The 26,100-nt window shown below is 43.1% G+C and overlaps 1 protein-coding gene across 1 annotated transcript in view; it reads right to left on the bottom strand.

The window, feature by feature from the left end:
* LOC109430353 (headcase protein-like) overlaps positions 1 to 22,700 on the bottom strand; it is a 147,771-nt gene extending 125,071 nt beyond the window's left edge. The window contains exon 1 of the mRNA XM_029867058.2: positions 22,604 to 22,700. Coding sequence (XP_029722918.2) covers positions 22,604 to 22,642 — 39 coding nt within the window. The 5' untranslated portion in view covers positions 22,643 to 22,700. The remainder of the gene's footprint in view (positions 1 to 22,603) is intronic.
* Between the last annotated feature and the right edge of the window lie 3,400 nt (positions 22,701 to 26,100).

Raw genomic sequence — 26,100 nt, 5'->3', positions numbered from 1 at the left:
TGATTGGTACCGCTCAGCGACGCCAACGTAATGGTTGGTTTGACGAGGACTGCCAACGAGCGACGAACGAAAAGAATGCCGCCAGAAGTCGAATGCTAGTGGCCGGTACCCGGCAGAACAGAGAGCGGTACAGGGTTGCAAGAGCAGAAGAGAAACGAATCCACCGCAGAAAAAAACGGCAACACGAAGAGAGTGTTATTGCTGAAGCGCAGGAAAGTATGGACAGGAAAGATATGCGGAGATTTTATGCAACTGTCAATGGCGCGCGGCACAAGACTGCGCCAGTGCCCGCCATGTGCAATGACCGGGAAGGAAATTTGTTGACAGACAAAACAATGGTGGCAGCCAGGTGGAAGGAGCACTTCGAAGATTTGTTGAATGGTAGCAACGAAGGAGCACCCAGGAACAGGATTAACATAATGGATGACAGTCAAGCAGTGGAACCACCAACACTGGATGAGGTTAAAAAGGCCCTTAAGGAGCTGAAAAACAGCAAGGCTGCTGGGAAGGACGAGATCCCGGTCGAACTTCTTAAGCACGGAAGCGAGCAGCTACATCAATCAATCCATCAGATTATTATAAAGATTTGGGAGGATGAAGAATTGCCCACTAGTTGGTTGGATGGCCTCATATGCCCAATCTACAAGAAAGGGCACAGACTGGAGTGTGCCAATTACAGAGGGATTACCCTTTTAAATTCGGCGTATAAGATACTGTCGCGTGTCCTGTTCAACAGACTGCGACCTCTTGAGGAGTCCTTCTTCGGCGAATACCAGGCTGGTTTTCGTGAGGGCCGATCAACGACGGATCAAATGTTTACCCCGCGGATGATCCTAGATAAATTTCGGGAATATAACTTGCAGACTCACCATCTGTTCATTGATTTTAAAGCAGCGTACGATTCAGTGAAAAGAAATGAGCTTTGGCAGATAATGTCAGAACATGGTTTTCCGGCGAAACTAATTAGGCTGATACGCGCAACGCTGGATGGATCAAAATCAAGTATTCGGATCGCGGACGAAGTGTCTACGTCGTTTGTGACCTTGGATGGATTGAAGCAGGGGGATGCTCTTTCAAATTTATTGTTCAACATTGCACTCGAAGGAGCGATTAGGAGGTCAGGCGTGCAGAGGAATGGCTCTATCATCACACGGTCGCACATGCTCCTCGGTTTTGCGGACGATATTGATCTCATCGGCATCGATCGTAGGGCAGTGGAGGAAGCTTATGCTCCTCTGAAGAGAGAGACAGCGAGGATAGGCTTGACGATTAACTCAACCAAGACGAAGTACATGATAGCGGGTAGAGACAGAAGCAGGCCTAGTGGTGTTAGTGCTGAGGTAGTGATTGATGGGGAAGTGTTTGAAGTTGTTGAAAAATTTGTTTATCTTGGAACACTTGTGACATGTGATAATGACGTTTCCCGTGAAGTGAAAAGGCGTATTGCAGCTGCGAATAGGGCCTTTTACGGATTGTGTAGCCAGCTTAGGTCCCGTAACTTGCAAACGCAAACAAAATTCGCTCTGTATAAGACGCTGATTCTTCCGGTTGCCCTCTACGGTCACGAAGCGTGGACGTTAAAGGAGGTAGACCGAAAAGCTTTTGGAGTTTTTGAGCGCAAAGTGCTGCGGACAATTCTCGATGGGAAACAAGAAAATGGAGTGTGGCGCAGACGCATGAATCACGAGTTGTACCAAGTGTACGAAGATGCGAATATTGTGAAACGTATAAAATACGGCAGACTTCAGTGGGCTGGACACGTAGTGCGAATGTCGGAAGAAAGAATAGCGAAAACAATATTCAGCAGAGAACCCGGTAGAGGTAGGCGACTTCGTGGGCGGCCGCGAACTCGCTGGCTGCACGCGGTTGAAGAAGATCTACGATCCCTACACGTTCGGGGAAACTGGAGGAACATCGCCCAAGACCGACGAAGATGGTGCTCTACTATACGCTCGGCATTGGAGTAAAGTTACTTTGTAGCCAACAAGGTATCAAGGTAGGTATTTATCAGGTTTTCATTTTTAAGGTACAAGGAAGTTTCAAAAGGGTTTAAGAGAGGTTTCTTATGCCATCTAGTCTAGAGAGATTTCAGGGGGAGTTTCAGGACTGCTCCGGAGAGGTTTTCAAGGAGATGGGGGGATTTACAGTACTTTCACGGACGTTTCATGGGTTTTCAGAGGGGTTTCAAGGCTTTCCAGGGTTTCAAGTGACATCAAAGATATACTCTCAGGAACACTCATGAAACCCCTTGAAACCCCTTAAAGCGCTCTTGAAAACCCATAACACTCGCTGAAACACTCTGAAACGTCCTTGAAACCCCATGGAACATTCCTACAACTCACTGGAACTTCCCAAAAACCCCTTGAAAACTCCGGGAACGTTAATGAAGCCCGTTGAAACACCCTGGAACATCCCTGAAGCCCCATGGAACGCCCTGAAATACTTCTGGAACTCTCCTGGGTCCTCTTGAGTCCCCCTCAACCTCCTTGGTTATACCTGAACCCATTTGAAACCCCTTGGAATGCCCCTAACACTGCTTAAAATCCACAGGAACACAGTTCCACAGACAAACAGACGTAACTCTTAAAGGAAATTCATCAAAAACATTTGCCCGGTGTCCTTTTCATGAACACACTGCCATCTGTTGGTATAACCGCGCGAGACACTGTCGGCCATGATGGATTTCGATTTGATGTTTGCTAACACGCACACTACTACACAAATTGCCTGCAATTTTCATTTGCATCATTCAGCAACGTGTACACTGGCAAACGTCAAAGCAATCGAACACTAGCGCCTCTGGTGGAAGGATCGCGCAAATCAAATGAAATTTGAATTGATCGTTATATACATATGCCAAGCTGTTTTGAAGAGTGTTACGTCTGTTTGTGACAGTTCTGAAACCAGTCGAAGCTTCATGGAACGCCCCTAAAACCGCCTGACACACATCTGATGCTCCCTATAACGCCCTATAAACTCCTTCAAAACTCATGGAAGGCTCACTAAACCCGATGGAACATCCCCCAAGTAACCATCACTTTTATTCGCCTTGCGTGCTAATACAGTGCTTGTGTAGAACGGACCTGATCAATATTGGCCATGAAATAGCCTCATGTAGCCAAAAACGGGAAATATAGTGCTAGTGGTTATTTGAGCCTGAACCTCTAAAACACCCTGGCTAGCTGAAACCCGCTGGAACATTCCGCAACCTCTCTAAAACCCTATGGAACGCCCATTAAATTCCCTAGAACGCCCCCGGGACTCTCTGGAAGCCCCAAAAACACCACTGAAACTCTTTGGAACACTCATAAACCCCTTGAAAACCTCTGGAATGCTCTTGAAACCCTCTGAAACACCCTGGGACATACTTCACACCCCCTGAAACACTTCTAAGGCCTCCTGAAACCCCCAATCGTGAAACTCTCAGGAAAACCCTGGAACACCATGGAACGACCCTGAAACTCCTCTGAAGCCTCTGGAATGCCTTTTAAACCTCATGAAGCGTCCACGAAACCCTACGTAACGTCCGTGAAACCCACTGCAATGCCCTGACACCCCTGTAGCGCCCCTGAATCCTATTATATACTTCTGGAACGCACATGGGACCCCATCAAATCCTTTGAAAAGCCCATGAAACCCTCTAGAACCCCTGGAACACCTTGGAACGTCTCCAGAACCCCATGCATATGAAACGCTCATCGAATTCCCTGGTACGCTCTTGGAACCTTACGGAACGCTGTAGAAACCCCCCGGAATACCTCCGGAACGCCCCTGTAACTATTTGAATCCTCTTGAAACATTACTGAAACGTAGATTTCAGCGATTACTTCTGGTGGATTTCTCAGGATTTTTGCCCAAAAGTTCTTCATGGGCTTTTCTCAGAAATTTTCGCGGGATTCTTCCCAGAGTTATTGCTGGTATTTCAACAAGACTTCCTTCCAGGATTTCTTGAAAAGTTTTTCACGAATTTTCTTTAGGAGCTGCATTACTTCAAAAGTTCTTCACGGGATTTCTTTCAGAGATTTTTCTGTTATTTCTTCAAGAAATATCAGTGTGTTTTCTTCTATAGTTTCTCCATCGATTTTCACTTGAGTTCTCAAATTTCGAGATATTTCTTAAAAAGATTTCTTTGAGATTTCTCTGCTGGGTGACACATATAGGATTTCTTTCGAACTTTTTTTCTAGAAGATCTCTGAGAAGATCCTTCCTGTGTTGCTCCCAGGATGTCTCCACAAATTTTTCACGATTCATCCTGCATTTTCTCCCTGGATACTTTTGGGATTTCTGCAAGAGTGTTTGCTGTTGCTGCTCGTGGACATTTTATTTTATTTTTATTTTTCGTGAATTTTATCTTATAATCTTTTTTTCTGAACATTTCATGGAACTGTTGCCGTGTTTTCCCTGAAAAGATTTTATCCCGCAATTTCCTTTATTGATTATACCAGGCTTTTCCTCGTAAAGTTGTTTCCAGGATTTCTTGCAGAGATCCTCCTGAGATTTTTCTTGAAGATTTCCCCAGAATTACTCACGGAATCCCTACCGCAAATAGTCCTGGGGATCTGAGTGTTTCTTTAATAGTTGCTCTCAAAGCTCTTGCCGGGATTTTTGCAGAAGAATCTCTCGAAATACTTCCTGTGGAAACCTTCGACATCTCTTGTAAGAAATCCTGGAGAAATATCCGAGATACCTCCAATAAAAACTATTAGAGAAACCTCGAGCTTAACTTTGAAAGAGATTCCGAGGAAAACTGGGACGCCTCGATAACATATCTGAAGATAATCCAAGAATGCACAAAATAGAGAAATTCTGAATAGTACTCTAAGTATCCTCAAGGGAAATCTCGAGAAAAACTACGGGTATGTAGTGTATTTTAACCTAAGCTAATTCTACACTACTGGAAGATATAGTTAAAACAACTTCTGCAGAAATTTTTCAAAAAAAAAAACGAGAAAAACTGTTAAATCATTGCGGGGACCACTAAGAGAAATCGCTTTTGGATCCTTTAATAAACTTTGGAAAAATCCTAGGAAGAAACCTCTCGAAGAACTCTAGATGATTACAGAAACCTTCGGAAGGAATCCCGGGAGGTACTCTTGCAGAAATCTCGTAAAAAAATACTTCCAACGCTAAAGCAATCTCAGGAGGAGCTCGGGAAGCAAATTTGGGAAAGAGTTTGGATATAATCCAGATTCCATAAAAATAACCTCCGGCAAACGTCCAGAAGAAATACCTGGAAAATAAACTTTCGAAAAACTCATTGGAATCGTGCAAAAAAAAAAAAAAACAGCAATGAAATTTAACGATTTTTAAAATATATTTTATCACGTGAACATTTTTAAAGAAGAATTCAGCATGTTGATATAACTTTTGTTGACCTCCTAGATGAGCTGGTCACTGAATACCATCATTCCATCACTGAGCTTAAATTGGACTCCGGTCAACACGGTCATTTGCAAAATTTGTAATTCTGGGCCACTCTAAAGCGTCCTGTTCAAGTTCCAGCAAAAGTCATATCAATCCAGGTGGAGCTCGGAATTTTCGATTGGCATAAAGGATTTCTCTCCAAATTCCTGCGTCGGATCTAGGTTCAGAAGTAGCGTACTGTATAGTGGACATTTATTTTACATCGCGCATTACTTCCGAAGTTACGTCCGATGCATGGATTTGAAAAAGAATCGATGTTGCCGTCATATTGCCGGTCGATGTGGATGGAAAGCGAAGTGATGATTGCAATCGCTTCTTGTCAACAGACCGTTGAGTCCTCCAAGCCTGGTTAAAGTCATGCGGATGTCGGATTGTTCTTGGAAAATGTTTATTTTTGGCACAGGGGTTCACGCATTGGTGCATGGATGTCAGGCATAAAGTGATAGATTATGTGAAGACAACTTTGAAGCAACACAGTTTGCTTGGTTGCATAACTTGTTGGCGTCATATGATGGTTTTAAACTGTGCTATGAACATTGGAAGGAAGGAGATGGCTATGAACAAAAAATGAGGAAAGGGAGTATAGAGAAATAAGATGGAAAGGTACAAAGTAGGAGGAAAGGAACAAGAATATTCTGCATATGAATCGGAAACGGTAGTCATTAACCACCAACGAAGAAGAATCGATATTTGCTAGTCGAAAACTCTGATTTTCAACTGGATTGATAATATCTTCGAGTGGCGCCATTTGACAGGTATTCAGCACTGCTTGTTTGACGTTGACACTAACGAAACTGGAAAAACATAGAAGCGAAACATCAAAATTAAAACAGTCAATTTGCTGTCATTCGCTTAGTTCCAATTGGGCACAAGACCTGCCAAAATGACAAGATATTGCTACTGTGGTATACTCGAGACACTTTAGTTGACACAACTCTCCAATTTATGGTCACTCTAGGTCCTGGTCCTTCCAATCTGATCGTGTGGTAGGATCGAGACTGGTAACAAAACCTTCTATTTCAATAGCTGGATAAATATAATCCTAGAGTACGAGTCGAAGTATTGGTCTTCATTAATGCAAGTTTTTCCTTGTTCTTTATTTAGAGACATCTGTCGGTTCTATGCTCTCCAAAGCAAAAACAACAGACACCATCAAGCACCATAATACCCCGAAACAACCTTCAACAAATCAAAGTTTCTGGTTTAAGGTTATGTTTTGATTGCTCGTCTCGATCCCAATATCGCAGACTCGTTTTTGCTAGAACCCCAACGCTTGGCTTGGCTGTTCTGACGGCTTGATGAATAATGATAATGCCACAACTACGTGATTACTGTTTTGACTGTCCATCAGCCGCAGCCCCATCCAAAACAAAACTCACTCTCAATCAATCGCCCGTTTGAATCGGAACTTTTCCTCTGTTCCTTGCAGTAGTGGCAGACGGCGTCGCCGCAATCGTCGGTCCCTTCCGCTAGGGGGCTGGGGATAGGAATCCGAAGCAATCAATTTGGTTTTGGTTTGTCTAACAGATCGATCCCATTCCAGCACATTTTCTGCGCAAAGTTGTTGTCGTTTGACTTAACCCCAAGCTCTCCCCCAAACCGCCCCCTCCACCAAAATGCGACCAAAATCTTCCACAATGATTCGAGTGACATTTTAAGATGTCGCATTTCGTCGGAGGGATAGGAAACAGCAGTCGCGCAGTAGACACCTGAGCTTTTGTTCTAACGAGTTCTGCGCTGTTGTGGGGCGAGTAAGTAGGTACGATAGGTACGCATTCCTCCGGAAGAGGTCGCTGAACTTCGCCGAGACGGAGTCTGAGAGATGTCAAAAACGTGACACGGCATCCGGGGTAGAGGGCACAAAAAATATACGCACACAATCCGAGGCCCTTGTCGCTCTGCGGAAGGAACAAGAACAACAGAACGGGGGGTAGGACAGAGAAATGGAAGAATTTGGTGGGGGGACGAGAGTGCTGCTTGAGGAAAAAGGTGTTTGACATTGATATTCATTGAATATTAATACACCGATAAAGTTGCTTTCGATTTTCGGATGAAGCTCGTGCAGATGGAAAAGTTCGATTTTCGTGGTGGAAAACAATTTTTAAATTTATTTCGATCCGGGTTGGACCAAACTAGCGGAGCTGTGTCTGTTGATTGCGATTGGAGGGGGTAGGACAGTGGTGGTAGTGGCGGCGACTTGGAACGTGCCTCTAACGAAAATCCTTCGTACGTGATTTTATTAAAATGAAATTAAATCCTCCGCCAGGAGTGTCTGACTGCGAGGCGGTAGAGTTTTCTCTGTCGATACCTTATTGAAAATCGGAACGATTCTTTCGACGAAGGGTGAACGTTTGTTTATCTTTGGAAAGTCGACAGTTTCTCGGAATCTCTCCAACTGGCAGCACTGGATTAAGGCGGGCAACGCAAAGCGTGCTACTGTCAAAGTTGTAAAACTGGATACGCCCGAAGAAAATATATTGCCACAAATTGAAAACGGAGCCTTGGCAGTTGTTGTGTGAATTGGTCTTTAGAATTGTAGATCATTCGAAAGCTTTACATACAGACGAATACGATTTAAAAGTTCACTGTTCAGTGTAACGTCTATCTCTCAACAGTGTCATCTTTAACTGGCAGCTGGGTCTCATCGCAGATAAACGGCTGACCAAGCTCGCCAGCGAGATAACCGGTTTCCGGCGAAACAGTCGTGGGACTTCGCATACTCGACTTTTCCGTATAATTTCTCCTTACTTAAGGTGAATATATGACGAAGCCACAGCTCAAATTTTCAAGAGCACAAATCTGAAGAACCGAATGTTGGATTGCGTTGAAAAGTTGATCGATTAGTAACCCGATGGCGGTGACCAATCGATCAACTTTTCAGCGCAATACGACATTCGGTTCATCAGATTTGTGCTCTCGAAAATTTGAGCTGTGGCTTCGTCATATCTTCACCTTAATCCAGCTTAACCGCGGAGGAGGGCAGAATGATGAATTATTTATCCTTTTCATGCGATAATGCGAGAAACTCTTTCACTTCAAGAGACTGCGGAAAAAGAGACATGGTTTTCTGGTGTTTTTTTGTGGGATGCCCGAAAATTTATGATAAACGGGATCAATAAATAAATTAAGTGAGATTTATGCCAACAGCAGCGCCCTACCCCTCACATGACCGTTGACCATCAGGATCCAACTCGCATTCATGTGTTTGGATACATGGATATGGGAGAGCAACCGGACTGCAAATCCCAAGTGGGTGCCTTTACGAGGATATAATTGAATTTTTATGATTTAATTGGAAACCTAGCTCTTTACGATTCGATTTAACCTTCCGAATGGCGACCTTCTTCATCCCACAAGAACCACATTCTCATTGTCTAATCCACGTAGTATAAAAGTGATGAACAACGACGGAGACGGAAAAGGAACCAATTTCAGATTAAAGTTTAATTTGTTTTACACCACAACCAGAACCAGACGACTTCAGATCTCCACCGACCAGGGTGCTGGCGGTGGTCGCCGTAGAACCTGTCCTTTGAATCCGACAAAAAATAGCGGAAACTAAATTGATTGCTTATCGATTTGGAGCAGGGAAAAAAGCTTCCCGCCGAAGACGACAACGACGCAAGAATTACGATGGAAAAACAGAAAGGAAAGAAACTTTTATCACTGGCGAAACAAAACTTTCTTTGCCACTACAGGACTGGTCTGCTCGGGTCCAACTTGGATATCAAACACTAATAAATCACCATCGGCAGGCGGGGCGGGATGACTGTTCCGTTTGTGGGGGTTCGGTCATTGTGGAGTTGAGGTCGTGGGTGGCGGCGGTGGTAGAGACCACTAAAAATGCACCAAACAATGTGGAGGAAACTTTTTGCCCAGCTGCTTCCGAGCAAATGTTTACGAAGTTTTTCCGAGGAGACATTGTCCGATGGAAGAACTTGATATGAATTTGCGGGAGGTACAGGCTCCCTGGAGGTCTGGGTAGGGCGTCGTCTGGTTCGCTAAGAAGTGCTTTCACTTTCTTACGATGGGATTTAAAATTCTTTGGAGAAGTGCGGTGCTTGAACCGGATCAAATCTTATTGTTCGCAAAGATTGCAATAGTTGTGAAATTCTCCCGGACATTGAACATTAAAGTCTCGGTTCATTGTTCAGTGAGGTTTCAGCCACAGGTTTCTTATAATTGAAAGTTTTTTTACTAGAATGGCTGGTTCTGCTGAAAGACCAAGTGTTGAGCTAGACGTTCAAATATAGACATAGAGCTAGACGAAAGACTCTTAAAATAAATCTACAGATGGACATAGAAGGTTGTCGGACTAACACTAACAGATGTTTGGATCTGTTCAAGCAGATCCGCAAATAACACCCACAAAGCTTTTTATTAAAATTGTACTTGTAGTCGTGACGAAAATGTCAACCACTTTTTAACAACAAATAATAAACAAATAATAACAAATTTAATAACAAATCGCAGCTTGGTATAATGAAAGCAGTTATCGTTACACCCGTAGACTTTAGGATTTAAACTCAAGAACAGTTTCGACTGATCTGATACTTTCAATTGAATTTTCAGAAGACTTACCGGACATGATAGATCACAAATCGCAGCTTTGTATAATGAAAGAAGTTACGGTTACAGCCATAAACTTCAGGATCTAAACTCAAAAACAGTTTGGATGATCTAGGATATCCCGAATGATCTGATACTGCCTATTGCATTTTCAGAAGACTTACTGGACATGATAGATTACAAATCGTAGCTTTGCATAATGAAAGAAATTACCGTTACACCAGTAGACTTATGGATCTAAACTCAAGAACAGTTTGGATGATCTAGGATATCCCGAATGATCTGATACTGTCTATTGAATTTTCAGAAGACTGACTGGACATGATAGATTACAAATCGCAGCTTTGTATAATGAAAGAAGCTACCGTTACAGCCATAGACTTCAGGATCTAAACCCAAGAATAGTTTGGATGACCTAGGAAGTCCAGAAAAAATATCCCGCATAATATTCTACCGTTTTTATACTATTGAATACCAAAACTACAGATAAACGCAGAAAAAAACTCCAGAAGAACGCTTGGAAAAATTCCGGCTTCAAAGGGTTAATAGAAAAGCAGTGGAGTGCGTAGAGGACAAGTGCATTTTTTTTTTCGAACGAATCGTGATGATCGTTAAGAATGATATAATGCGGGTCAGGATGACCGCACAATTGGTTGCTGGAAGCGGATCGGGACGACCACGCTTTAAGTTGTTGAAAGCAGTTCGGAATGACCACACGCGCGAAATGGAAAGTGGGTCGGGATGACTTCCCTATTGTTGTTGAAAGCGGATCGAAATGATCGCATTATAGTTGTTGGAAGCTGATCGGGATGACCGCGCAAAGAATTATCTGAAGCGGATCGGGATGACCATACTGTTGATTGTTGGAAGCGGATCGGAATAACCGCGCTATGGTTGTCAGAAGCGGATCGGGATGACAGTGTTATTGGTTGTTTTATGCGGATCGGATTAACCGCATTATGGGTGCTGAAAATGGTTCTGGATGACCGAGCAAAGAATTTCCTGAAGTAGATAGGGATTACCGCGTTACTGGTTGTTAGAAGTGGGTCGGAATGACCGCACTACTTGTTGGATAAGGATGGGCATATTATGAATTGATGCAAGTGGTTTGGGATGACTGTAAAATGGATTCTGTGGATTTAGGACTCTGGGGTTGTAATCAGCAGTGCTGCCAAATCATATGCGGTATTCACACAATCGCCAAATATTGAAGTACTCATGTATACCAGTGTACTCCGTACCGAAGAAAATAGACTGGACAAAAGGACTGATGAGTCGACTTGGCAGTGTTGCTCTCATTGCTACAAAGGAACCCTGATGATATTAGAAAATTCAAGACGCAGCATAAATATGGATTTGGAAGAATCGACCAAAGATCTGTTAAGCGTAGCTCGTCTGCATTGTATTTATTTAGAATCCAAAAACCGGAGGCAAACACGGAAACAAAAGAAGTTGTCGAAAACATGTTTTTTTTCAAGAAGTTCTCCCATAGTTCCTTTCAGAAATTCTACCAATGATTCCTTTCGAAATTTTCCTGGAGATTCCATCAGAAATTCTTTATGAGTTTCCCCCATGAACTTGTCCAATGATTTTATTAGGAAGTCTTCCATAGGTTGCTTCCTCAATTGCATCATAGATTCCTTCAGATAGTTTCATTCAGAAATTGCCTCAAGAATTTCCCAAGAAATTCATCCAAGAATTTCCCAAGTTCGTCTAAGAATTATTTTATGTCGATTTCCGTGGGATCTTTTTGAAATTCCGGCAGGGTTACTTTTAAAATTCGTGTAGGGTTTCGTTTAGAAAACCCTTCGGTGATTCCTCCAGGGAATTCTACCAGAATTTTCTACAAGGGTTAGTTCAAAAATTCTTTCAAAGATTCTTCCAAAAAATTTTCAAGTGGTTTCTTAAAAAATGCAGAGATACTTTCAGAAATTCGTTCAGGAATTTCTTCAGGAAGCTAACCAGAATTTTGCTCAGGGGTTGCACTAAGGATTCCACTGGAAATTTCCACCAGAATTCGTTCAGGAATTTCAAGAATATCCTACAGCAATCGCTCCAGAGATTCCTGCAACAGTTCACACAGATATTCTTTTTTCCTTCAATATGTATTTCCCCAAAGAATTTTCCGCATTTCCTTTAATGATACCTCTAAAAACTTTCACTGATTCTTTAAGATATTTATTCATAAAAAATTCCCAGAAATTTATACGGGAATTCTTAAGAAATATCTCAAAAGTTTGTTTTTTCTAAAGATTTTTACAGAAGTTAATCAAGGCGTTTCACTATGTTTTCCTACAGGAATTCTTGCGGAAATACGTCCACAGACTGCTCCTGGGATACTTGCTGAATGTCCTCCTACAATCTAGGATTTCACAAGGAGTTTAAAAATTACTCAATGAACTGCCTCGGAATTACATCAAGGCTTTTCTCCAGGAAATTCCCCCGAATTTCCAGAGTTTTCTTCCAAAAAACCCTCTAGGGACATTCAAGAGTGCTTTATAAGATTTCTACAGAAATTCTAAAGGAGATTTCCTCAAAAATTTTTTCAGTGATTCTTTCAGAAACTCCTGCTCGGATTCCTTCTGCAATTTCCTTAGAGACTTTTTCAGAATTTAACCCGTAAACACCCGGGACGATCCACTTTTGGCAGAAATGCAATATCTTCTTTGTTTTTGAACATTTTACCCTGGATTTTTTTATAGTCAAGGGGAATAGTTGTGCTCCTTTGCACCCTCCCCCCTTTTGCTGGTAGCCGAAAATACGTGGCTTTTTGTATCTCTATTCTCTATATATATAAAAATGCAGTGGCATACGTGGGACCGCGCATAACTTGCGAACGGGTGGTCCGATTTGGGTCGTCTAAGTTTTGTTCTGTTAGTTTTCACCCAACGAAGGTTTATGAGGCCTAAAACATGGGAAAATTGAGAGTTTTTGAAAATCGGGGTTTCATACATTTGGAACGGGGACTTGGGCGCTTGGTTAGGGACTTGAAACGTCAAAAAACGCAGTAGGCAAGACAAAGTTTGCCGGGTACAGCTAGTTTTTTATACATTCTACATGTTTTTACTCAAATTTCATCTTTTTGCTAGTCGTCAATAGTTTTCACTGATCCTTGTCATGCAATGTATTACTACCCATCATAGTATGTTGAAGTTTTGATCCCAGAGTTATTCTAAGGCCTCCAAAGTACTCCGAAATTGGTGTCACAAATCCAACATCCTATGCCAAATTTAATATACGACGAATCCTCACAGAACATAGTCTACGGTACTCAGAAAGCCTCAAAGCACTCCTAGAATATTCATGCTACATGAATTGGGTGATCTAGGTCATCCAAATTACTCTGGAATTTATTTTCTTAAGATCTACAACATCTACCATCATTTGTGTTCACTCTGTTCTTTAAATTTAGTCACGTTGATGCCCATTAGGCCTCGCAATGCTAGGAGCAACTCGATGTTGTGGTAATTGGACATTCCGTGAAATACAAATGGCCACCAAAACGCTTTGAAGTTTGGGTTACGATATCTACATACTGTATCATGCTTTAATTGTAAAAAAAATATTCCTGGAGTGTAGTCCATACTGCTGATGGAGCCTCATTGCACAACTATAATGGTTTTAGTACATTCATGGGGTATTCCAGGCTTTCCAAGCTATTTTGGAATTAGGACCTTCAAGGTCTACAGGCTCTACTCTTGTTTCTGTTCACTCTATCGGCATAATTCTTTCACGATTGTGTCTGTTGCACCTCATAATATTGCGAGTATCTCTATGTGTTGCTATTTGGGTGTCCACTGGTATTCAAATGTATTTGGAAGTATGGGTCGCAATACCCATAAAACTTATGATATATCTATTGTAGCGAATGCTCGTGGAATATAATCTGCGCTACTTTTAGAGCCTCGGAGTGCAATTCTGATAACTTAGCAACATTCACTCGGTGATCTAGGTCATCCAAATTATTTTGGAATAAAGACCTTCAAGCTCCACAAGATCTACTGAATCTCGTTACTTTAATGGTGTAGCTTTCCAAAAAATCCTTCAGGAATTCTTCCAAGACTTTCGCCACGAATTCCTCAAATAATTTTCCCAGGTATTCCTTCAAGAAATCCTGGAATAATCCAGAATTTTTTTCAAGAAATTCCTCGAAAATTCTTCCAGGAGTTCCTCCAAGTATTCTACCAGAAATTCCTACAAGATTCCATCAAGTAATCAAGAATTCCTCCAGGAGTTTCTTCAAGAATTTCTCCGAATTTCTCTCTAAAAATGCTGCCAAGAATTCCTCAAAGAATCCGTGCAGGTATTCTTCCAACAATTTCTCCAGGAATTCCTCATAGACTTCGGCCAAGAAATTCTGCAAATATTTCTTCAGGAATTCCTCCAAGAGTTTCTCCAGGAATTCCTAAAAGAATTTCTCCAGTAATCCCCAGGTAATCGTCCAGAAATTCTTCCAAAAATTACTCCAGAAATTCATCCGAGATAACTTTCAAGAATTTCTCCAGAAATTTCACCAGGAATTCGTGGTGAATTTTTCAATGAGTTCCAACAGAAGTTACTTCAGGAATTCCTCCATGGATTTTTTTAGGAAATTTCGAGAGTTCATCCAGGAATTCTTTCATGATTCATGATTCATGATTCATGATTCAGGATTCTCCAGGAAACCTTTAGTAATTCAACAAGAAAATACTCCAGAGATTACTTATGAAACACCTTTTTAATTCCGAACATTTTAATTCGTGAAAAAATATTCATGAATCAGAAGGTTCAAGAGGAACTCTAAAGGAAATTTCATGGAAAAAATGGTTGGATGGTTGGTTGAATGGTTGCGATTCCTGTAGTAACTCGTAGAAGAATTTCTGAATCCCCGAAGGAGAAATTCCTGAAATAAATCCTGCAAACACAACTTAAATGGAGGATTTTTTTTTTGAAAATTCCTGAAAAAAATATTTTTTTTTTCAAATGAAAGAAAATGAGAAAACTCTGCAATACTTACATAGAAAAATTTATTGAAAAATTTTTGAAAGATGCCAAGGAGAAATTTCTGCAGGATTGCTATGAAAATGTTTGCTGAATCTATATATATAAAAATGAGTTTGAAGTTCCTTTGAGGCAACAAAACTCAAAAACGGGTGGATCGATCAGAATGACTCTTGCATGGTACGATTCGTATTCGTGATGGCTGTGTTTATATGTACAAAAAGTTACGAAAATCCACTAGAAGAGTAAAAAAAATGATAAAGTACGGATTTCTAATGAGCCGAGAAGGAATTCAGCGTGATCAAAATTACTTCAATCTAGAGTGCGTTGCTGCGATGACCTCAACAGTTGTCAAACACCACCACAGCTTGGCAAGACAAAGTTTGCCGGGACAGCTAGTAATTTTTAAATGAATCCCTGCTGAAAGGTCTCAATAAAATCTTAACATACCCTGGTAGAATTTCTAAATAAATTCCCGAGAAAATCCCCAGAACAATTTCTTGAGAAACTCCTAAAGAAATCCCAGAGAAAAACTTCTAGAGGAGATTCTATTCTGGGGGAAATTTCTACAGAAATATTTGAAGAAATACAGAAAGGAATGCATGCACCAACTTTCGTGGCAATCCTTGAAGGAATTTCCTAAATAAGCCCTGAAGTATTTGCAGGAGAAATTTCTGGAAGAAGTTCTGAAGAAATCCGTGGACTAGTTTCAAGGTGAACGTTTGAGAAATTTTTTGACAAACTCCTGAAGAAGACCCACGGAAACTTCCTGGAGAAATTCAATAAAAAAAAGAAAACAAAACAAAAACACATGGACAGGAAAGCATTATAAAGAAATACCTGGCGCAAAATTCGAGGGAATTCTTACTGAAATCATTCTAGGAACTCCTGCAAAAATATTTTTTCCTAGAAAAAATCCGGCAAAAGTTTGAAGAGTATCAAAAAAAAACTCTGGTGGTTCTGCTGGAGATGATCATGGAAAAAAAAAATCTAAGGCAGTACAATGAAAGGAATACATTCTAAAAGAAATCTCAGAGGAATCTTTACAAGAATTCTTGTTGAACTGATTGAAGGAATTCCTATGATAATTACAGAAAAAAAATCGTGAAAAAATAACTCATGCTGTGATTTTTCTGGAATAATTGTTAACTAAGTCGTATATTGAAGTCATTTAGTCCAAGTCCCCATTTATCAGTAAAGGAGGCGCTGAGATTTGGATACCTTGAGTAATCTTCAACCCACAGCTACTAAAATGTTAGATGCCAAGCACTTGGTCACTGAGGTGTTGAATATGGACGTTTGTTCATTTCTGCGAACTTCTCTTCCAAGATTCTCTGAAACTTCGGAGTGCTTCTCTACTCACAATCCACAACCGAAACGCTCTTCACTGCGCCCCTGTGTCTCCACCATCACCCAACTTCCACTTAACACATCGCTGACCTTTCCGAATCAGTGGAGACCAATTAATAATCACAAAGACGTTGCACTACCTACCTAGCCGTTGATATCACTCCACTCAGTAGGTGCTATAATGTATCCGCTCATAGCGTGCAAGTTCACTATAAATTGAGAGCTTCTCACAAACACTCGCAACACATACGCTCCGATCGGCGACGGTTGACTTTCACCCACCACATCGACTGCGACCGCGAGCAAATACAGCTGACAGCTGCCGTGATAGGCACGACGCGGTTCCTTCGCGTTACCTTCCTCATCTTCGCTGGTGCATTCATATTAATAAAATACACAGCCATCGATTCTCCACGACATTGCACCCACCACTAATATGAACCGATTAAAATATTATTCAAACATCCTGCCCCGGTCGCTCGGCGCGGCCGGCGAACAACCGGCGACGACCGGCTTAGAGCCAGCTGCAAAAATCATATGACCAATCAAACGCTTTCAGAATGCAAAGCATGATAACTAACTAGGAGGTGCGATCACCAACCGGCCGCCGCAACAATGTATAGTCTAGCACTGCACTGATCGCGAGTGCGCGGGTGATGCGTGTCTCGTCAGAACCTCAGCAAGCGGCATCTAGCCTGCTTAACTAGCTAACTAAACAATATGGTTGTTTGGGCGCGAAGTGCATTCTACTGCAGTGCAACAAAGTCACGCCGTCGAGTGCGCTGTGATCGCATTGCACATGCGATCTCACGCCTACAAACTAGGGGGACCTGGAGTGTGAACTGCGTCAGAACATTTGAAATGATCCGAGTGCAGTGCTCCTGGAACATTACAAATGTGAATTGACGCCATACACGGTGAATGTAAAGCAGATATTCAAAAGTGAGTTCGTTCCATCTAAACTTTTTTTTTTCGTGTTTTCGAAAAGGAGCTTATGAAGACGAAGTGGAGCTGAACGTCCGAATACAAGTCTTTTGAGAGACGTATTTTACCCTGATTTCCTTCATTACATTGGAAGACGAGTAAACCGTTCCGTCGAGGCAGTTCGACGGGTCGGTTGACGCCGCTATCACTTCATGAGGCAACGCTTCATCCCTGGATCACAACCGGCTCCCAGTAGTCGTTCTAAAAATACTCATCTCTACTACTAAACTGTAGAGGTTAGATTGTCGAGAGAACCAACCGGCCACAGCATTACAAACGGGTGACGCGACTCGGCTTGTGCGGCGTAGTAAGTGGTTGTAAATAATTGTTGTCGGCACTGGTAGCGGCGAGTAGGCAAATAGTTTTACTGTTGAGGCTGGTCAGGCTTCCATTCCGGTCTATTTCTAGTTTTGCGGCCGGGCAACTGACTGGTGTGGTGTTGAGCTTGAGCGTGGATTATGCAATACGATTATTTTACTATCACAATCAGGATTGTTTACCATGCTCGCTTGAACCGCGGGTTTGAGGCGGAGGGACTTCCTGCTTCAGGTTCTGGATGGGACCGGTGTCATCTGGAAGGTGGTTTCCTTTCACTTTAGTCATTGAGGTATGCATGGTGACTACTAAGTGTAGTGACAATTGATTCGTGGGAATCCACGTGAATGCTAAAGGTTGACACCTGAACCCGTAGAAGCCAGTCAAATGGACTTCCCGATTAGTCACAAGGCAGCACGGTTGCTGTCAGGAATACGTTCCCATGATGTTCGGCGGCATCGGCAACTCGCCAAACAGAACAAGTCGATTCCGTTGATTCTGACAGCCGATCTAATGTAACCTGTCAATTGACATAATTTTTTGCACTTGAACAGAATTATTGCTGACGGTGCTCGATGGCGGCGCGGTGCAGCTGACAGCGAGAAATTTGATATCTTAACAATGAATGACGCGACGCGAAGAGGACGGCGTCGGGGAGGACAGCCCGAGTAGAAATGGAACGTTGATACCGAAGTTTATAACATTGCTGCTCTAATCTGAAGTAGGTACCGGACAATCCAAATGTGTGGATTTGATACTTTATTGGTTGCCGAGAGTGAGTCTTGACTCTTGCTAGAAGTGACAGCGGTGCAACCCTTGTTATTCTACACATCTTGGTAAAGTAGCAGTTCTACCTGATTATCAAGTAACCTTGCAACCATATACTTTAATCAAACCGATATAAACAAGACTAGAACCGAATAGTACGACTAATCACGAGTAATCACATGTTTTCATTCCTGATTCCGTGTCATACAAGCTGACCCCAGTTCGAACCTGTTCGGGTTACGGACTCGGTGGAGGTTGCGAGCGGTTTGACGTTCGGAACGGGGGAATCGTCGCGTCGGTATGTGTGGCGTCGTGTTTACATTCGGTGTTCGGCGGCGTCGTGTCGATATTCAGTGCAAAAGCTTTTTTTTCGTTTCATTACTGCAGCAATGTTTGTGCGGCGGAAGATGGCATCCTTCAACAAGTGCATGAAATTAAACAACTCGAACTGGTCATCCTGGAAATTCCGGTTGTAGGCGCACCTGATCAGGAAGGAGCTCTTCAACGTCGTCAAAGGAGTCAAGCCCAGGCCTAGGCCCAGGCTCATCACAGTTCAGTGGGCAAGAGATGACAGAAATGCGCGCACGGCGCAATCGGCCCGTGAATTTTGGGTAGTCTCCAGAAGTATCACGAACAGTTATTGTGCTTTCGTGAGCATGCTCTCTCATAAAATTTGTGCAGCTTGAGCATGTGAGAAGGAGGCGATTTGAAAGCACACCTCTTCGAGTTGGACGACCTTTTGATCAGCTGGAAAACGATGGGCAGGAGTTGGAAGATCAGTTAAAGATAGCTGTGACCTTGGGTTGCCTGCCAGACCCCTAAAGCGAGCTCATAACGACGCTTGAAATTAGGCTAGACGAGCATCTTGAAAACAGCTCGGAGATCGAGCGGGGTTTCTTGCGCTTACATGCCCTAAAAATGCCCATGGATTTAGTCTACACAGACCTGTGTGGGACCATGAGAACGGCGGGCGACCCCCAGTGGCAACCGATGCAATCGACGACTTCAGCGGGTAACGATCGTGTATCTCCTAGCCATGAAGTCGGACGCTGCCGGAAAGATCACTGAATTGTAAGATACGTGCAAAACTTGTTTGGTAGGAAGCAGCGAGTTATCCGCTCTCAAGGAGACGATGAGTATGATAACAAGAAGCTTCAGACGCTTTCAGCCGAGGAGGAGATTTAGGTCTGGTTCACCACACCCTATACGTCACAACTGAATGGAGGCGCAACCGGTATCTGCAGGAGTTGACATCTATAATGAGACGGTGCCAATCGCTACTTACCTGAAGAACAGGCTGCACTCGCGCTCGACGGATTCTACTTCATTTGGGTTTACATACAGAATGTGAAGCATGGTGAATTTGGCTAGCTAGGCACGCAAACTTACATTCGTAGACTACTGAGAACAACATAGTTGGTATCGTTCCATCGATTTAGCGACCGAGACAATCACCATTAGCCGTGACACTAAATTCATAGAACTTGGTACTCAGTCTCGGGTTGGAGGATACCGATACGGTTGATGACAGTGTTGAATCGCTGCTTCCCGAATAGGACCGTGGTCAAACCGATATTATACTGGCCTGGAAGTAATACGGCTAAGCTTAGGGCGATACCACGACCCCCGCAAACCAAGCAATTATGATTTAAGCGAGTGAACAATTCTTCGATTTGAATTCTAGATCCACCTTGATATCAAACGAGATCTCGATAAACGTTACTATGATGAGATTAGAAGACGAGCCTCCCGTAAAACTCGTAACACGTTTTCTAGTACGGCGATTCACCGTGCTACTCAAGCGTTGACGGAAACCGCAGTCGTACACCGAAGCGTAGAATTGCCTGTAGCGAGATTCGTAGAAGTAATCCATGTCCACACGGTACAAAACCGGTACCGGAGAGAACGTACCTCTAAAAGCAGTACCTGAGAGCTAGTGTCACTACCACCCGGCAAGAAGTCATCAAGAGTCGCAGGATGTATAAGACGAAGATCAACGAGGCCGGCAAAGTCGTGCGGCGGAAGGCGCGAGTCATTGTACCAGAATATACTCAGCGATTCGGAGTAGACTTCAACGAAGTGTTTGCGCCGATGATGCAACGACGTCCGGTTACAACAACTTCGTTAAGAACATCGCTTTCTGTAGCCTTTGCTTTCAAGGACATTGATTTTGCAGCAGCTGGATGTCCGAACCCCATATTGGAATGGCGAAATCAACGAGGAGGTCTATTGCGACAGCTTCTCGGTCCGTGATCAGGAGAAGATGGTGCACCGTTTACGCCGTAGTATCTACGGCCTTCATCAGTCAGCTAGGTGTTGGTATACAAAACTGTCCGAAGCTCTGAAGCGAGCTAGTTTCGTTCCGAGCTCCGCTGATCCACGAAACGGACGTGTAGCGAATTTTATCCTCTATCTAGATGACATATGAGTTGTAGATGCTGACGAGAAGGTAGTCCGGATCTGAAAGAACTGAAGGAACATCTCGTCTTCAACTGTCTCTGAAACGCGAAGCGTTTTCTGGGCTTGGAGATTACCAGAGACTCGGAAGTTGCGTACAGCCTAAGCTTATAATCGTACATCAAGCGGTCAATTGCAACCGTTCGATATGAAGGAAGCCAAGGAAGCGTGCACGCCGAAGGACCAAGACTATCACAAGGACACAACCAACAGTGAAGCAATGAAGGACATTACCATGTATCGAAGTCTCGTGGCCGTATGTTGCGATGCGCACACGTCCGGATATCGCCGCTAAAGTCAGTATTCTAGGGCGGAAATTCGGCGGACCATCCGAGAGATAATGGACAGCATCTTAGCGGATGCTTCGCTACTTACTGGAAGATGAAGCTCTGAGAATCGGGCGGCGCTAATCTCGAAACGTTTTCTGAATCTATCTAGGCTGGATTTCCTGGAACTCGAAAGTTGATTACTGAATTTTCTGCCTTCTTCGTAGAAGCAGCTGTCTCCTGGGCAAACCAGGCGGCGTCAGGACAGCGTCAGCCTCTCGTCCATGAAGACAGAGCACGTGGCACTAGGTGGGACGTGCCAGGGGAGCTTTGGATGACACGTTTGCTGGAAGACCTGAATGAGAAGCAGAAGAAGGCTACTGTTGCGTTGTAAATTCACGAAGACAATCAACGTTGTCTGACGTTTGTACAATCCGGTAGGACAAGGAAGAGTAACCACACGTTTTCATTTCCGAATTGAATTTAGTGTCTGTTTCTGGTTGTTTTCTCCCAGTGGCGTGGCTAGATTCAAAATATTCCTTGCCGGGAGTGAGTTGTACGACGCAAGAAGTAAACAATAATGTAAGCATGGCCACGCGTGGTTGGATTCAAAAGATTATCTTCCTTGCCAGGAGTGTGGTTTTCGGTACAATAAGTAAACGCTAGCGTGCGTGCTGCTAGATTCATCAGATTTCTTGCTGGAAATGCGTCTTTCGACACAAAAAGCAAGCAGTGTTTTAAGAGTGGATAATTTCAGAAGATTCGTTGCTGAAAGTGAGTTTTTCAACGCAAAAAGTAAACAATGGCATGAACGTGCCGGCAGTAACTTTGCCGACGCCAAAAGTAAGCAGTGGCGTGCAGGAGGTTAAATTCAGTAGATTCCTTGCCGGGAGGAGTTGACACAAAAAGGTAAACAGTGGCATGAGCGCGGCTAGATTCAGAAGATTCCTTGCCGTGGTCAGACGAAAAGAAACTTGATGATATGATATGATATCTTCCCGACCTATTTTTCATACATTATTATTGATTTATGACCATGATTTTTTTGAATTTTCACTTTTTTACTCTCTTGTCATCTCCCCAGTTAATACCATCAAATAGCTTATACAATAACAAGGTTAAGATTTAGGCTCAACCCCGGTAGGGATGTTATACCGAGAAAACAAATGTATCTATGTTTCATTTCGATCAACTTTCTACTCGGGCGTTCATTACGCCCGTCCCGAGTAGGCGTTGTAATACGATCTTTGACGACCTAAATTCACGCTTGCTTCTCGTTCTTCGTGTACACCACCACCGCCACCCCTATCATCTAACGGCTAATCATATTCTGCTGTCACAGCAATCCGCGATCACCGCCTTGTCATAGTGGCCTACTGAGTAGCCAGCAGCTAGTCAGCAGCCCGTGCGAAGCGCGATTATGTCCGATAATTTAGCGATTCTCGCTCGGGTATTTATTTTATTTAACAACACTACGGAAACTGGCTTACCTTGATCGAATAGGAGTTTATCCGTTGCCGGGGCAGCATGTTGAAGGAGGAAAAATCCAGCCGTCGGGAGAAGATGCCGTTGGCGCCAGATGTCGCCCTGGAGAAGAAAAAAAACGGAATTCGTGAAAAAGGGTTAATGTATGTATGTGTGCGTATGTGTTGTCGGGTGATTTATTCATGAGCGATAAACTTGAGCGATGAGTGAGTGAGTTTTGGAACGCGCAGATATCAATTATTCATTGGCGCGCGGAGTACCACCGACCGAGCGATCCAACAGAGGTGTGTCTCGCGTGCCGGCCGGGTGGGCAAATATTTGGCTATCTCTCGTCGCCCGGAAAGATAAGCGAATGTTTGGTAAACAGTTTGGTCGCTTTATCAGTGATATCAGTATGTGATGGAATTTTCGAACACCGTGTATGGCAATGTCAAAGTTTATGAACCGCTTCGGATAGGGGGATTTTCAAGGTTTTCATTCCGACGGAACAGCTGTACTAATATGGACCCTTTTGGAGACATTAGCTAGCTGGTTTGACCTGATCCAGTTGTCGTTCGACGTAGTAACTCAGACGACAGCTAATTGTCGTCACGAAGCGACAATTAATTGTAGATCTCCGTCGACCAGTTCTGCCGGGTAGAAGTGTTGATGGAACAGCTTTCGTTGGCGCCGGCTACCTTTTCACGACGAACCTATGCAGTAGGTTTCTAATGCACCGTCGTCGAGTGTCTGTCACGACCGTTTCTACCTTGGCATTTTTCCAGGCCACGACGACCACCAATGTCACTTGATTTACGACACTTTTTAGCAACATTACTACTACTGCTGATTGAAACTAGGTCCAGTTTGTTACCGTTGGGCATAAATGTACTTATCTAAACTGCCGTGGCTAGATATATGTTCGAAAGAATATTTAAATTGACAGTTAAAGATATTTGTTGTCTGTTTTTAAATTCATGTTATGTATATTATACACCAATATTGCCCTAAAATTAGAAAGTTACCTAGTTTAAAAAAATATATGAAGCATGCACACTTAAATAAATATATAAATTAATTAAAAACCGATTGTTAGATAAAACCTAGAACAAAATTTGTAAAACACATTTCGAACACAACACAGAACACTATAAAAACTGCTGCAGGGGAACCTGTTCGAAAGATTGTCGCGAGTTGGAAAAAGGACGGCAGAAAAGGAGCTAATAAGGGAAAATCGCGTGAAAAGGGTAGGCTACTGGGTACAATGAGAATCAGACTCGGTCTCTTTCCGATAGAAAACGCCAAAGTTAGTGGACGTGATTATTAGCTGAAAGTCGCCTAGCAAAGTTTGAGCAAACCTTTACGGTGCCCACAATTATACCGGATCAAGGAAAGAGTTTTGAGTACAGTGCGTACCCGATATATACAACGAATCAGGACCCAGTAGCGCTTGGCTCGCACGTTTTATATCCAAGCCAAGTTTCGCCATAGCGGACCAAGTCCCGCCAAGAAGTCCGGAAGCTGAGTCTGGGCGAACGATAGCCGACCGGGGCCCTACGGTCAAGGTATTCTGATCTCGAGTACGCCTTGAATCGAGGCCAGAGGTGTATCGACCCAACCGTCGGACGAAGGCAATTCCCGACGTGAAATCAGCCCTTGAGAACCCCCGCCGACCTTCGAAAGTGACGCCAATCCCGCTTTACCGAGGCCAAGCCAGGCCTTGTCAGCGCCAGCTGGTAACACCACCATCGAGGAGCGACCCGCAGTTCCCCAGCAGCATCAGTAACCGCCGGCCGGCCCACCGTACAGCGCACACCACACCCACACACACAACTTAGTGAGTAATTCTAAAATAAAACCTGGTTAAGAGTAATTAGCGCGTGTAGACTTTCATTGAGCCCTTGATTAGCCTCTCGAGAATAGCCGACCCTGTGATAAAGAGGCGGATGTAGCCCACCCCACACGACTTCCGAGGCCGTGACCAGAAGTTAGGGGCATAAGAATTAACAAATGGCGCCCAACTAAAAATCGAAGCTAATCAAGAGTTCAACCATGTGCTACGTTTTTCTATAGAAGTGTGCTGAATAGGTTAGGTACGGCAAGTGATAAGGACTGAGTGTGTCAATGGTAACGCCTTAGTTTCAGGGGATCGTTTCGGAATTCATTAAGCCATTCTACTAGTGCGCGTACACCCACAAAAGTTGAAATTCTTTGCGTCTTGGTACCAAACAGCGGAAGTAAATTGGCGTGGAATTGAAGAATTCGTGGTTATTGGGTCTTGATTCTACCAAATGATCTGAACAACGAGTGTTTCGGATCAAAACGATTGATTTTGATTGATTTGGTGAATGAGTCTGCCGAGAATAAATTTTCAAGGTTGACCGATTTAATAGGAATTTTCGAAAAATCTGCTTCGCGATAGCATTACTATTTTTCAATTGCTTTCTAGTGTAAGCTATCGGATATTAGTCTTTTTTCAATTTTTTTTTCCATAAAAATCCTTCGCGAGAACCAAACATAGAATAATTAATTAATAGTCATAATGGATTTACGAAGGCTCTACAAGATGATGGATGTGTCTCATCTTTCCATGGATGAGGTTGAACACGAACTGCTAATGCGGAATATGATGTATGGACTGGACGAGCATGAAAGCATTAAGCGGAGAAAGTTGAAAGATAAGATGAAGCATGAGCGTGAAAAGAACATTTTCGTAGCCGCTCCCATTTGGAGATCGGTTCCTGAAGAGATTGAGATTGTAAGGGCTAAGCTTTCAGTCATCAGTGGATTGTTAGACAATCCGAGAGCCGACGCTCGTCAAAGAGAGAAGTTGTGCACTCGGTTGGTACATTATCGTGTCCGAATCTACATGATTTTGAAGTCGCCGGGAGCAGATAAACATGTAAATGAGATTACGGATCTGGGTAAACAGGCTAAACAGATCTTCCGAAAACATTTCCCTGAAATGGAACCTGTTAGTGAGCTTCAACTTGAACCCGTTCGGTTAGAATCGGAAATTGATCAAGCCTTAGAGGAAGTCAGAAGCGAAATCGAAATTCTTAACGTTACAGCTACGGGTAATGAGGTAGAAGAGAAGGCCGTACAAACCGAAGCGCGCGGGGGTGTGAAAAAGAAATCCATTCAGTTTAAAAAGCAGGAATTAGAAGCGTCAATGAAGCGTTGTGATGAGATTCTGGGTGTGCTAACAGGATACGAGGAAGGCAAGCAGGAAAGTGTGAAGGATGTACTTCATCACTTCAAAAATTTTGTTCTTAATACTACGCAGCAACAAAAAGAGATGAGGGAAAGGGAAATTGCTCTAGAAGAGAAACGAATGAAAGAGGCTGAAGAGAATATTGAGCGTAAGAAGAGATTAGAGAAGCTTTTGATCACTCTGAATGATCAAATTAAGGCAAATCAGGAGAATATCGGTAGAAGTGCAGGAGAGGTACAGCTAGGAGAGATCCCTGGAGGGGAAGCAACATCAGAAGAACTCAATTCCAGAGATGATCGTATTTTGCAA

This window comes from Aedes albopictus, chromosome 1 (genome assembly GCF_035046485.1).
Source record: "Aedes albopictus strain Foshan chromosome 1, AalbF5, whole genome shotgun sequence".
Classification (NCBI taxonomy): domain Eukaryota; kingdom Metazoa; phylum Arthropoda; class Insecta; order Diptera; family Culicidae; genus Aedes; species Aedes albopictus.
Note: the sequence above shows the minus strand (reverse complement) of the source record. Positions and strands in the feature narration are given on the sequence as shown.